Source organism: Rosa rugosa, chromosome 5, assembly GCF_958449725.1.
Source record: "Rosa rugosa chromosome 5, drRosRugo1.1, whole genome shotgun sequence".
NCBI lineage: Eukaryota > Viridiplantae > Streptophyta > Magnoliopsida > Rosales > Rosaceae > Rosa > Rosa rugosa.
Genome location: NC_084824.1, coordinates 39,027,618 through 39,042,492, shown reverse-complemented (window position 1 = coordinate 39,042,492; position 14,875 = coordinate 39,027,618). Strand labels below are relative to the sequence as shown.

At 36.2% G+C, this 14,875-nt stretch overlaps 1 protein-coding gene and 1 long non-coding RNA gene across 3 annotated transcripts; one reads left to right on the top strand and one right to left on the bottom strand.

Moving 5' to 3' along the window:
* Positions 1 to 1,317: 1,317 nt before the first annotated feature.
* On the bottom strand, positions 1,318 to 4,863 carry LOC133707998 (uncharacterized). Its single transcript, XR_009845488.1, has 3 exons — positions 4,597 to 4,863; positions 2,039 to 2,087; positions 1,318 to 1,637 (listed from the first exon to the last, which is right to left on the bottom strand). It is a non-coding gene; the product is annotated as an uncharacterized LOC133707998 (long non-coding RNA).
* A 3,076-nt stretch (positions 4,864 to 7,939) lies between these two features.
* Positions 7,940 to 13,863, top strand: LOC133712085 (uncharacterized). Of its 2 annotated transcripts, none has more exons than XM_062138162.1 (10): positions 7,940 to 8,271; positions 8,398 to 10,825; positions 10,901 to 11,005; positions 11,132 to 11,284; positions 11,648 to 11,811; positions 11,940 to 12,087; positions 12,191 to 12,313; positions 12,430 to 12,517; positions 12,944 to 13,394; positions 13,492 to 13,863. In XM_062138162.1, the coding sequence occupies exons 2-9, from the start codon at positions 8,507 to 8,509 to the stop codon at positions 13,108 to 13,110; spliced, it is 3,267 nt and encodes a 1,088-aa protein (XP_061994146.1). In that variant the 5' UTR covers positions 7,940 to 8,271; positions 8,398 to 8,506; the 3' UTR covers positions 13,111 to 13,394; positions 13,492 to 13,863. The 2 variants fall into 2 exon arrangements, with proteins under 2 accessions (XP_061994146.1, XP_061994144.1); XM_062138160.1 differs by having other exon boundaries at positions 8,388 to 10,825.
* The last annotated feature ends 1,012 nt before the right edge of the window (positions 13,864 to 14,875 follow it).

Genomic DNA, 14,875 nt, shown 5'->3' with positions numbered 1-14,875 from the left:
ATTAAATTCCCACGCCATTATTCTTTTTGGGATCATAGTTCCCGCTATTGGATCAGCATATAAGATATCGCATAACCCTTCTTCTTCCTACAACTGCCGTCGTCTTCTTTAAGCAATTTGTCGAAGTCTTCTACTAACAAAGGTAATCTTCTACATAATTATTTTTGTTATTTTTTATTTTTTAATATATTCTCTTCGAATTCCTTTCTTCTGCTCCTGAAGGAAAAAGATGATACATCAAGAATATGATTATCTTCTTCTTCAGATCTGAGCAAACAAGATACAAGTTTTTCATTTATGATTATCTATTGTTTTATGTATGTTTCGATCAATTTTGTGGGATTGTTATTGGATTACGAATGATAGAATACTTGTTTCAGTGAATATGAGTTCTTATTGGTTGTTGTGTCTGGTGAAAAGTGAGTTCAAAGGTCGATCTTCTCTCTATTTTATCTGTTCATCTGGAATAATTGTACCTATTTTTTTTATTCTTTATCATTTGAGTTTGACGTTCATTTGATTACAAGATTAGAAACACTATTATGTTTATATAACATGAATCATCTACAATTATGTTATAACATAATAGTGTTTCTAATCATCTACGGGGCCTAAGAGCAATATAAAGGTTTATAACATAAACATACATAACGGTACTTATTTCAAAGAAAACAACAATAACTGGGTAACTCACACAATGCTAAGCAACCAAAGGCCCAAAATAACTCCTAAAAGGCATGCCCAATTCAAAACTGAAATGCAAACAATAATCAACCATGACCACAATAGAACATACAGGGTTGTTCAAAGTAATCCAAAAGCAAAGTAGAAATCTTGAAAAGGGGATACGAATTAGTAGAGACTAAGAACTGACTTACAGAATATATCTTGGGATGGCTGATCGTAGAAAATTTGAAAGGAACTACAAAGTGCTTAGTGGCCAAGAAGAAACCTTTGCTTAATGTCTCGATGTATCACCTTTGGTTCAATGACCTTCTGTAAATAAGCAAGGCTGCAAAAAGTATATCTTGTTAAATATAAGAACAACACCTTGGCATCAAAGGAAAAGTGAGATATCTATGGTGACGCATACCTCCATGAAGTCAATGCTCCAAGTTCCATTGTTGATATACATGCAGTATATCTGAGATAAATATTTTGCTCTCGACACTCCCTAGCAAGTATGCACAAATATATATCAAGAGTATGAGAAACAAATGTACCCATCGAAACCCACAAATATGTATACACATCATTTTCAAATTCTAACTTTAAACGGTTTCACTTTTCCTAACAACACATCAGACAGAATACTTTTCATAAGTTGGAGGGCAGAACATTCCAGGAAGCTATCAAAAGTGTATCACTTAGCTAGTATCATATTACAGGGAGAAAGTGTTTGACACCTCCAAGTAATCATCCTAATAACTGCTTTCTAATTGTTTTGACCAAAACTCGGTTACCCACTTTGCATCTCTCTCAAGTTTATATTGAAATATCACATTATAATTGGTTTTCGACAACTATTATTGCAAGCCAATGAGTGTGAAACGCAGTACCTTCTGAAGAACATGCAGTTTTTCCCATTTAGATTGCATAGATGTAAACGTCATTGTTCTTTAGGCAAAATGGCAGCACTACAAAACAACATTAAATTACAAAACTTTCAGTCAAAATTGATCTTTAAGCCCATAAACTACACAGTAATACCCTTCAATTACCAGCCTCTAATAAACCTTCAATCTTTGTGATCAACATATAATTAACACAGTACCTGCTAAAATGATTGAAGCTTTTCCCAATAATAAACATATAATTAACACAGTACCTGCTAAAATTCTATTCTTTTCTTCAAAGTCTCCAAATGATCACATTTAATCACATCATTATAACTATTCACCACTTTTAGTACAAACTATCAAAATATTGATTTCCTACTTATTAAAAAAACTAAAATATAAACATGAAATAACTTTCTCTTGCTGAAACAGCAATAAGGGATAAACAATTATGAACCCAAAAAAGGTGAGAAAATTACCGACTTGGTTGCTTCTCATGACAAAACCCATTCAAAGTTTTCAGTATAGCTGCAAATGCACACAATAAATTTATCAATTAGTCATCTATGAATCAAATATAAAATATATGTTAAAAGATTATATCACCTGACAAAGATCAATCTTTATCACTAATTTTTCACTTATCAAAATTAGCAAATCGTTATCACTAACATAATCCTAACACAATTTCTCAAATCCTAACTAAAACTCTGAATTCATTAGACATCTTATAGAACTCGATCAACAACATAATGTTAAAACCCAGATCACTAATTTACAAACAAATATCAAGACAAATTTTTCCTGCTGTCAAATAATTCAGTATTCACAGCACATCAAATAAATCCCTACACTCAATCACCAAACGCCAATTTTCTGAACTGAAAGAACCAAAAGTACACAGCAATGAATCGAAAACATAACATAAGAACAAAAGCTAATACCTGATCACCTTCACACTGAAGACAGCAATATCCAATACTTAAAACTGCGAAACACAACCAAATAACAGATCAAACCGAAAACTCAATTTCAGCGACAAACAACACAAACCAAAACCCATGTAATGCATATATAGATACATAGAGAACATTTTTTGGGGACATTCCACATCAATTTATAAGGTATGAAACTGTAAAAGAACCACCTTTATGTTCTTGTTTTGGTTGATTATTTTCAGAACCCAGTAACGATTTTGATGAATAGGGACGTGGGTTTTGAGATAAATGCAAATGGGTCACTAAATTAACAGAGATGCTACAACTGGGAAGAAGTAATTGCACATCAAAAATTCAACAGATCCTGAAGAACATTTGAATCTCTCTCTTTCCTTTTCCAAAATCCCTCAATTGCTTTCAAGGATCTTCAAGTTCTTCTCAAGGCTTTGTCATTCATCTTCCACGGTGTATTTCATGCTTTTCTTTTGTTTCCTTTGTTTGATTCGTAGAGTTATGAATTCTAGTTAACATGACGTTTAGGGCAAATTTTAAAGCCCGTTTATATGTTTTTGAAATAAAGTTGTGATTTCTTTATGTTGATTTATATGTTGCTTATGTGAGATTGCTTGATTGATTTTTTATTACAGAAAACTTTTATATGTATGTGTTCTTTGGTGGCCAACTTAGGATATATGTATGTAATTGGAGCTAGATTTAAGTAGTAAAGACTTTGGACAAAAGTCGAAATCAATTAAGGAGGATTGCAAATAGATGAACTTTCTCATACTAGGTTGTGCACTTTGGTTGACATCCTTTCTTTGTTCTTCATGCGTTGAATGTGTTCTTGATTAGCTAGCTTTCTAGACTATGATTTCATGTTCAATAGGTTTAATTTAGGTGCTTTCACTTAGATTAATTATTGAAGGAAAGTAAAAAAATGGGAAATCGTTTGCTTATTAACGTTTCACATGGTCAACTTCTTTCTCATGACATAGAGAATCAACTATAGGAATTGTGATTGGATTTCATTCATATGAATGTGGTTTTGATCTTTGTTCCTTGCGTTCCACCCTTGTATATATGTTCTTACTTTTTCTTTATTTTATTTTAATTTTTGATTTAATAATCCTAAATCCCCCCTCTTTGTGTTTACTTGTTTATATTTTTATTCTTTGTTTTATTTTTGTAAATAATACTGTATACTTATTTTAATTCTTTAGTTGTTTTTGCAATTACAGGTGTACCCTCAATCTCCGGCTTGAACGATCCCTACTTATTCTATACTGACAACTACATTTTGCAGGGTTAAATTGCGCGCTTACTTTTAGCGCTATAAATATATATATATGAGCTGCTATTACTGTGCGTGTATATATATGGACTCACTGGCTCCAAATAAAAACAGCAATGATCCCACCATTACATCCCCATAGTTCGTCATCATAATTATCATATAGCACCAAAATTGATAAAAGTACCAAAATTCATAAAATCATTCCATTCAAATACCTATATCTCTAACCCCAGCACAAACAAAAATAAAAGAAGAAGAACATAACAGCAAAAACACGAATTTCCAAACCTGCACTCCCTACTCTCCAAACCTAACTCAGATCCATTACTCTTCTTCTTCTTCTTCTATTTGAACATGGCAGTAATAAAGATGTCCCTTTAAACACTTCCCTTTTTTCACTCAAGGAAACTAAAACAGAACTAAATGGAAACCAATCTCGCATCAATCATTTTCAGAAACAAAATAAAGATATACCTAAAATCAAACAAAATGACAACAAAATCAAGCACACTAATCAAATCAACTTAACCACCTTCTAATCCAATAATCTTTGATCGACTACTCCTAACTAAACTACCTTCTAATCCAACAGTCTATGATCGACTACTCCTAAAAAGCCAAACCCAACAGAAGCAACAACATTTACATAGAGCAACAATAAAAGATTGAACAGAACTCTCTTTCACTCTATATCCAGATTGTAAACAACATCAAAACAAAAAGCCCAAATATTCAACAGATCAAATCGAAAACTCATAATCACAGCCCAGAACTTAGAAGGCAAATCGGTTCAGAAAGAACTAACCGCTGAGATGATGAGGTGAGAATCCCCTTTCCTGAATCTCTCTCTCTCTCTCTCTCTCTGCTTGACGGGTTTCTGGACTTTCTGTGGCAACCCAAAATTGTCAGCTAATTTCGGTATATATAGAGCCTTCTGTCGGTGTAACAGAGGCTTCCAGATTTGTAGATAGAAGACTCTTGTCGGTGGAAATAGGTCGGTCAAAATAAAAGCTTCGAGATTTCTAGAGAGAGGATTCCAGATTTGTAGATAGGTCGGTGTAAACAGGTCGGTCAGTCCAGTGTACATAAGAATCGGCTCGGCTCTAGCCGACACACCAAAACAGCTCTATGAACAGTAAACGGCTTATGAACAACCTGACGTTTTATATATTAATTAATTTGAAATGATAGATCTTCGCTGGACATGGTTGGTTGTAAGGTAAGCATTCAATGCACAGTCATCATATCTTATATTTACCTCAGACAATGTAATATCTGATACCAGTTTTTATGGATATCATTATAATGCAGCTGCATAGGGATCTGGCACACAAAACTGTTCTCAAGTCATTGGTTCTGTTGAAGAATGGAAAGGAGCCAAGAAAACCTTTTCTTCCATTAGGTAGAAAAGCCAAAAGAATATTGGTTACCGGAATGCATGCTGATGATCTTGGATATCAGTGTGGAGGATGGACAGTTAGTACTTGATCCACTTACACAAATAAAATCTAGAAACTATAAAAATGCAGATATAGTTTCTAGCAACCTTGAGCCTCTTGAAGCTTTCAATTGAGTGTTTGGTTGATTTTCGTAAGTGCAAAATGCCGATCAACAATAGCAGAATTGCTAGGCTTCATTGTATCCACAAGGCTTATTTGCACCAACCCCTTTGCACACCAATAGTGGGGGCAAATATAGTCTGAAAGAAAGCATTGTTACAACATGCCTTGAAGCGATAAATTCTTCATAACCCAGAGACCTATATTTCCTTATAAATATCCAGCATGTAAGGGCAACTCCAACCATGGAGTGCCAAACTCAAAATTGGCCAATTATAAGACTTTCCATCTCCAACCAAGGCTTTTTTGTGGATCTGGTCTTATAAATATAAGATTTGGAGCCATTTGAAGTCTCATATTTGAGAATTTTCCAAGACCAGGACTTGGCACTGTTCATGGGGCCCAGCATGTGGGCTGTCTCAGCCCAAAAGAGGGAGGAACGCGCCAGGGGTGGAGAAGGAAGGAGACGCGCGCGCCATTTGAAGGGAAGAAGGTCAGCACGCGCGCCAAGGAGCTGGAGAGAGAAGGTGAAGGGCTTTTTCATCTGCAGACGTGGGGCCCGCGAGCATTTTCTGTCCCCTGCTGACCGTTGGAACCCCCAACGGTCATGAAACTGGCGGTCCTGATTGATCAGGTTTAAATATAGACGGTTAGATGTGCCCCTTTTTTTTTTTTTTTTTTACTCAACAGATCCATTTTCAATCTGATGGCTCAGATTTGAGGGGAAAAAACTTATCAACGGCTCTTATTAATTGAAGAGTTATTATTTCTTTTTTGTTCCAAAAAAATTAAAAAATTACCAGAAAATTGAGGGGAAAAAATATACCCGTTGAAACAGTGCAACAAGGGGTTAATAAGAATAATTTTTAAATATTATGATAAAATGTTAAATTATTTATTTTTACCTTATTTAATTAAATTAACATATTTTTAATATAATATTCATCAAAATTATACTCATATTATATTTTAGTCAAGAATAGTGAAAATAGCACCCCCATATAGCACCTCATGGTTGGAGATGAGAATTGAGTCCTATATGAATAGTGCAACATGGGGGTGCTAAAATGAGAATAGCACCCCCAAATAGAGCCTATGGTTGGAGTTGCCCTAACATTTCTATTTCCCAGGGATTTGAGTAATTGATAAGGCTGTATGTTTGATGTTCATAATAATATGAGATTTGAGCCATGTCAGGTCTGAGTTGGATTTTACAATAAGTTTTCTATTTCAAGTTGTTAGTCCTTAAATCACGTCAGCTCTGCATTCAATCTACACCAAAGTTTTCTTGGGGTGAAACCGCCGTGAAAGATAGTCAAACAAAAGTGGTTTTCTACCAGATAGATTCTTTTGTTTTCCAGTAGTATTTGAAGTTTAGACTGAAATTTTATAGATAACAAGAGCTACAGAAATTGTAAATTTTCATGTTTATATTTACATCTCTACGCACAGCCATCTTGGAATCTCATCCTTCACTCAACTTTCATATTGACATGATTATTTCTGACTTCCAGTGACAACACCTCAAATGAGATTCCAAAGGAGCTGGTAACTACTCTGAGTGATGAAACTGACATGATACAATCAACTGCGGGTCACATGGGAGGAGCTTATGTAAATTAGTTGGTTCTAATTGCAAACGTAGACAATTTTGGCTTAGCCTAACTACCTAACTGTGTTTTGCATTATGTACATAAATAGTTAGCATATTTTAAAATTTGTTAATATATATATATATAAATATATATATGAGTAAGATTCCAGATAAAATGTGAAACAATACCATTTGTAGATATATAATGTATCGAATGTTTGTAAATGCATGTATTATTAAGCTGAACCATATTGATAACACACGTGCAAGTAGGTATATAATGTGTTTAATGTTTGTAAATGCAGTATTGACCATATTGATAATACACTCGCAACATCGCACGGGCTGCAATACCTAGTTTATTCTAAACACTAAATAGAAAAGGCCAATAGATAATTCTGAATGTTAAACGCGTGGCCATTTAATACAAATCACCAAACACCAAGAAATTTAGGACATACTTCTCCCGTAAGTGGATATTAAAAATCAAAGAAAAAGTTTTATCCCAATCTGACCTGAAATTATTATCTCAAAACCGTCATCGCCATCATTCATTGCAGACTATTTTACACACACATCAAAGATCTAGATGTTTATTTGGCTTTCAGTATCTGTACGTTTTTTTTTTTATCGGGTGTAAAGTAACAAGCCACCTCGGTTACGTTATACGAGTTAGTAACACATCCACCCATTCGGTATTCGGACCGAAATCCACCAGGATATTCTAGCAAAACCAGACTAATCCTTCATCATAAACTCACGTTCTCAAAGACCTCTCAAACCTGCTAGCTAGAAAATGATATTAGTACGTGTATGTTGAAAAATAATCTTTCACAAATTTATTAGGTAAAGACTCTTTTGTTGTCCGCCCACGAGGGTGAGTCGTGCAAATGTTTGCTAGTAATCCCAAGTATGCAGAAGCACGTGCGAAACGGCATATGCCAAATTCCTCCGGAGGAGATAAATCAGATGCTAGCAAGAGGAGAAACGCGAAAAGCAGGTAGTGCCACGTGGGACACTACCTGGCAAACAGGCATCGCATCCCGAGACCCAAAACCAAGCGAACCAAAAACCAAAAGCCACTACGCCTATGGCGGTCCTTCATCTCCTCCCTTTTCATCATCATCTTCTTCTTCTTCTTCGTCTCCACCTTATTATTATTATTTTTCACAGATAAAAAACCACTCTCTTCACTCCCACGCATCTCCCGCTCTCTCTCTCTCTTCTGCTGTGCTAGATCGCAACAGCAGCCGAACTGGGCTGGGCCTTATATCCAAGATTCCCTTATACCATCTTTTGGTATTGCCTAGTTTCTCCTACTTTTCAGGTACCCACTTCTTTTTTACGCCAGAATTTGTTGATTTTTGGGGCATGGTGAATTGATTCATTAGTTTTTGATATGACTTTGTGGTTTTGGTGATTGTTTCAATGCCGGACTCGGAGATATGATTAGTTTGTTATAAATGGAAGATTTGTTCATTTGGGTTATTCAAGTTGGAGACCATGCTTATGATTGCCGGCTCAAATTTCCGAAATTTGAAAATCTTGAATGATATTCACTCATGTGTAATAAAGGAATTGCATGCTTGAGTGAGTCGGATAACCCAATTGATCAGCAGCAGCAACAGGCTGTCTACTTGATGGAGAGCCCTTCCACTACCCCTCACTTTGGCTCTAATTCCAGCCCTGTTTTGAATGAGGACAATCCCCCTCGTGTTAAATTTCTGTGTAGTTTCTCCGGTAGCATATTGCCTCGGCCGCAGGATGGGAGGCTCCGATATGTCGGTGGGGAGACACGGATTGTTAGTGTTCCGCGAGACATTAGGTATGAGGAGTTGATGAGCAAGATGAGGGAGCTTTATGAAGGGGCGGCGGTGCTTAAGTACCAGCAACCGGATGAGGACCTTGACGCCCTTGTCTCGGTTGTGAATGACGATGATGTGACCAACATGATGGAAGAGTATGATAAGTTGGGGTCGGGTGATGGTTTCACCAGGCTCAGGATTTTTTTGTTTTCGTATCCCGACCAAGATGGTGGTTCCTCACACTATGACGGGGATGAAAGGGATCATGAGAGGAGGTATGTTGATGCTCTCAATAACTTAAATGATGGTTCCGAATTTAGGAAGCAGCATTTAGAGTCCCCTGTTATCACTTCAGTTGATGATCTCCATGGAGTTGAACAGTTCTTTAGTCCAATGAGTCTCGAGGGTGGCCTCCATAGCCAGAGAAACGAGATATCCATGTCTCATTATAACCTGCATCGCCTCAAAATACCTCATATAGGTTCAGGGCAACACCATCAGCCCATTAGCCAAAGGTATAACGACATGGAAGCTCCGTGGAGTCCTGCATACTATTCTCCTAGGCATCATGGGCACCTTGATCCAAGACCAATGGCAGAGTTTCCAACTTCTCCTACCTCTGCACGGTACCGTATGCCATTTGCAGATGTACCTGATAAATGTTCAGATAGAATGCCTGAAGAATATGCACGGCCGCCATTGAATCATCAGCCTGGATATGAACACCAACCACAGTATTCTGATAATGCTGTATGGCTTCCAAGTGGAGCTATATCTGGTGAGAAGTCAGGCTTTCCAGGTAACATTTTTCATGGAAACAATGTTCTCGAAGGAAACAGTGTCTCTGAACACTGTCGGGTATGTTTCCAAAGAAACCAACCACAATTCGAGCAACCCAACATGGTCAATGGATTTCATCAGGTTGCTAATACATGTGCTGATTGCCGTCCAAAGTTGCACCATGGTTACACAACTGAGCAGAATAACGATTCTTCACCTCTATATAATGAGAATCAAAATCAATGGGTTCCACACCGTTTGAATAGCCGGGCTGAGGAAGCAAGATCACATGTCTCTGGAACTGGAAAATTGAACGATCACTACATTGTAGATGGTCCTGGCATGAATTTGCCTCTTGTTCATAATAATATGGTGGATGTCCATCACGTCTCTACCAATTTTGTGCATCAACGAGCTGGGTCTGAGATGGGAAATGACGTGTTTCATGACCGACCTGTGGCTGGCCCACCCCACGTACACATTCCTCCTGTAGAAGACCGTGGCGTTCCATATGGAAATCTTCCTTATGCTTACGGAGGAGATAATGTTTACCCAGTGTCTCATGGACATGCACCGGGACATGGAGTATGGAGAAATGTTCATAGCACATTGCATCCTGTGCCCCCTTACGATGCATCCAATTCAGCTCCCCAAATTAATGGTTCTGTCAATCCAGGATATCTCAGACACGAGGGTAGTCCAAGATTTTGCATTGCAGCAGACAATCAGAATCTTTGGGTTGAATCATCGCAGAAGGTGTTAGGTTTTGACGGAAGATCTGTTTCAGACTATTCTTATGGCCAAGCTTTGAACTTGAACCCTAACACACTTCCTCATGAAAATCATCGTCAATTTCCTCCAGAACTCATTCAACCCACACCTGATATAGTAAGTTCTGCTACCCCTTTGGACGGCGTCACTAGAGTTATGTTGGATACAGAGAGTTTACCTAGAGAAGGAAGGGAGGTGATGGATGGAGAGAAGGTTGAGAACTCTGATATGCAGGTTATAAATAAAAAAGAATTGGGTGATATAAGTGAAGTGGTGCCTCTCGAGTTAGTAAATTCAAATTGTCCCAAACTCGCAGAAGAAAGTGGTGACAAGGATCATTCTACTCCTGAAATTTCAAAGCTTTCAGCTAACAATTTGAGTTTTGTGCCTGAGTTGATTGCTTCGGTAAAAAAGGTGGCCATATATGGGGTAGAGGAGGTAAAAGCAAAAGTTGAGGAAAGTACTGATTCTCAGAAGAGTAATCCGATTGCCAATGAAGCTGCAACAAACAGTTTGGAACCAGTGGTGAGAACTCAAAAAAGTTGATATATTGTTAAATAGATTTTCCATGTCTCTTCTTAATGTCCTGTTGTCTTATAGAACACTCCTGGAGATGGCGAAGTGGATTCTGATAGTGAGAATCTGAATAATTCCAAAATTGAGCCAACAAAGGCCGAGGCAGAAGCTATTTCCAAGGGATTGCAGGTTCCTGTCTGCTGCCATCTCTGTGTCATTTTTAAATCTACATTGACCTCTTCATATTTAGCTATACTATGTTTCTTGGCCCTTCATGTCATTTTCTTTTAACTGTCTTTTTTATTCTTTGCACAGACAATAAAGAATGATGATCTTGAGGAGATCCGAGAATTAGGTTCTGGAACATATGGGGCTGTTTTTCATGGAAAGTGGAAGGGTTCAGATGTAGCAATAAAGAGAATAAAAGCCAGCTGTTTTGCTGGCCGACCTTCTGAAAGAGAGCGTTTGGTAAAATCTGATCACTCATTTCTACATGATTACTGACCTATTTTCTACATGATTATTGAACATGTATACTGACCTATTTGTCCAGTTTGTGGTATGCATGATATTTTGTTAATTGTGGCATTGTATGTGACTTCCTGGCTGTTGCATATTAGTGCTGCGGAAATGTTATTGTATGCTAGCCGACACGATCACCATCATTACATTCTTTTTAATGGATTTTATTTGCATGGCATTAACTTTCTGGCATTTAATCATTGAAGTAAATTTTTTCAAGGGCAAGTAGTGCCTGAAATGGGTATGTCAGTCTGTATGTAATTACGTTTGATTATGGAATACTTAATTTTTTCCTTATTGCTGTCGCAGATTGCTGATTTCTGGAAGGAGGCTTTGATACTTAGTTCATTGCATCATCCAAATGTTGTTTCTTTCTATGGTATTGTGCGTGATGGTCCTGATGGCTCTTTAGCAACTGTTACTGAATTCATGGTTAATGGATCTCTGAAACAGTTTTTGCAGAAAAAAGACAGGTATAGTTTTGTTGTTTGGCATGATATATTGCTAAAGTTTTCTGTTGTTCTCTTCTAAATTTTTATATTTAATGGCTCTTAATCTTTGCTCAAGTGTATGATGAATCTATTCTCTATTCTTTTATTAGAACAATTGATCGTCGTAAACGATTGATTATAGCTATGGATGCTGCATTCGGGATGGAGTATCTGCATGGAAAAAATATAGTACATTTTGATTTGAAGTGTGAAAATCTGTTGGTAAATATGAGAGATCCACAGCGTCCTGTATGCAAGGTTGGCTAGTTTAATTACCTTCTTTTCACTTGTAGTGTCTTTTCACCTACAGTTTCTCTAACCATGTATGTGTTGGGACTCGCATCATATGTGCATTCTTTAGATTGGTGATTTGGGATTGTCAAAAGTGAAACAACAGACATTAGTGTCTGGAGGTGTTCGTGGAACTTTGCCCTGGATGGCACCTGAGCTTCTTAGTGGGAAAAGTCATATGGTGACAGAGAAGGTAATACTGATGCCACCTTTATACATATGTTGAAGTTTCAGGCCCTTGTGATTATTGACTCTTCAAATTGGTGACTAGCTTCCGAGTTGTCATGTGTTGTTATTTTGATCTTGTAGATTGATGTTTACTCATTTGGGATTGTTATGTGGGAACTGCTTACTGGCGATGAACCCTATACAGATATGCATTGTGCTTCTATAATTGGTAAGAAACAATGTTTTGGAGGCTTATGATCTGTTTATGTATTGTGAATGATTCCTTCCATTTTACATTTGGTAGGTTATTTCTATAGGTTACTGTTATCATTTTTTAATAAATGCACTCCAATCTTAGAGAAGCTTTACCTTATGTGCAGATACAAATTTGATTTGAATTTCATTTATTGCTTGGAATTGTCTGTTACTATCATCTACTTCATATTTTTGTGCGCGTGTGTGTAGATGTTGTCATATTATGAACTAGCTTGGCATTCAATTTCTGGAATAACCTGCTTAGGTTTTTTTTTTTGAAGTGCTTGTGAGGAACGCATCTTTTTAGGTTTAATTTCAGTATGTACATACAAGATTTCACAATGCCAGTCAAGAATATTATAGTGTTTAATATGATCCGGTTTGTTTGTTTTGTCTGAAGGAGGAATTGTGAACAACACTTTACGTCCTCAAATTCCAACATGGTGTGATCCTGAATGGAAGTCTTTGATGGAAAGTTGTTGGGGCTCTGAGCCTGCTCAGAGGCCATCATTTTCTGAGATCTCTCAGAAGCTGAGGAATATGGCTGCTGCAATGAATGTGAAATAGCTCCAGTCTTGATGCAGTTGATTTACTTATTCCATTACGGTAGCATCCGAGACTTAGCAAAAGAGGACAATAATTTATGCACGGTATTTACTGTTTAAGGCCACCTGGTTTCCAAGTATATGAAGGCCAATAGTGTAATATTATGCCCTGATTCATCTCTAAGGTTACCTACCTTTTGTAGTATTGCTGTAAAATGGTAATTATCTTTATGAATGCCAAATATGTGGCTCTTACCTGGAATGCTTCATGATACCCAATGGGAGCTATGAAGGCACGACCGCAATGTGAGTTTAGCTATTTACTCAACGGAACTTAATTATATCACTGTTTTGTCTTTCACAACTGTCTGTAGTGTTGAACTGACTTTGGCTTCCTTTGCAGGTTTTGCTTATTTTGGTTGGGGACTATGGTACTCTGATATCGAAGCCCAGCTTTCCTTTTGAAGACGTGTATATAAATTAATCGTGAGTACCATGGTGAAAGCTATGTCATGAGATATAGCTTTATGCTTCCAAATAAGACTACTGCACCAATTTTTGTTGTTTTCCATTTTCAGCATATGCTTTTTTATGTCAGATGTTACAGCCAGGGACATCACTGGCCTATGCTCTGGTCGAATGTAAAAAGTGATTGATTATCTATAAGAACATCTTCGTCATTAATTTTGGCTATGTAAAGCACAGTAGCCTAATAAACCTCATAATTGACCTGGTGTTATTGTTTATATCTTATATGACATCAGGATTTGCTTCAGCTAAGTCTCTTCGTTCAGGGACGGACGTTGTCTTATTGAATGAGCAGATGATGTTTTATAAGTAGTGATTCTCTCTTGAGTGTTTCTATTTGAGACTTCCAAATCTGCTCAGTTGACTTATTATGAATTATTAAATGACATATATAACCTCTTATAAAATGACTATTAAGGACAATAATTATACCAAAAAAAATTATATTTAATTTGTCTATACTTTCCAATTCAATAATATTATATTACATTCTTTATTATTTTCCTTATCTATTTTTATTTTCCAATTTCACTACATACTCATTAATGCATTTATATATATTTAATAAGAATTAAAACTATAATCAAGATCATGTGACATAAAAGTTCCCATCATCATATAGGTTGAACGCATATTGGTGAGGGATAACAAAAGAAATCATATTATGACCTAAATCCTAGTCTATCTATTATATTTGAAAAAAAAAAGAAGAAAAAAGAGCTAGCAGTGAAAAGAAAATCTAAAAAACTATTAAATAATTAATCATGAGGTACAAAAAATAGAGAAAATAATTAAACATTAAGAAAAATTATTCTTCATTTTTTTTTTTGCACATCTACAAGAGAAAAAAAAAAGTAAAAAAAAAACAATTCTTTTTTTATTAAAAAATATTATTATTAATTTTTTTTTTTTGAATAAAGCCCAATACCTTGTGTTTTTCTTTTTTATTGGATAAGAGATTTATATAATCTAGTTAAGGAATGAGTATGTAATTAATGATGGTTTGTTTGCAAATTATATGAGTGAGGTTATTTCAGGAACTTGAGTGAGGTTTAGTGAGTAAATTTAGTATTTGAAAATTTAATAAGAGGTGTAAAAAGCAAGGAGGTCAAGTGAGTAAATTTGGAGGTTCCAATAAAAAAACTCTTCTCTCTTTGGTTGTGTAATTTTTGCTTTTTAATGAAATATAAGGATGTTTTTCGCTGAAATAAATAAAAATAAAGGATGGATGTACAGGTTAATTAAACTGTTATTTCTTC

Excerpts from the sequence above, each read along its gene's own strand:
- LOC133712085 (XM_062138162.1), top strand. The coding sequence starts at position 8,507 with ATGTGTAATAAAGGAATTGCATGCTTGAGTGAGTCGGATAACCCAATT. Across the intron at positions 11,006-11,131 it reads CTATTTCCAAGGGATTGCAG|ACAATAAAGAATGATGATCT; the intron begins GTTCCTGTCTGC and ends TTCTTTGCACAG. Across the intron at positions 12,314-12,429 it reads GTCATATGGTGACAGAGAAG|ATTGATGTTTACTCATTTGG; the intron begins GTAATACTGATG and ends TTGATCTTGTAG.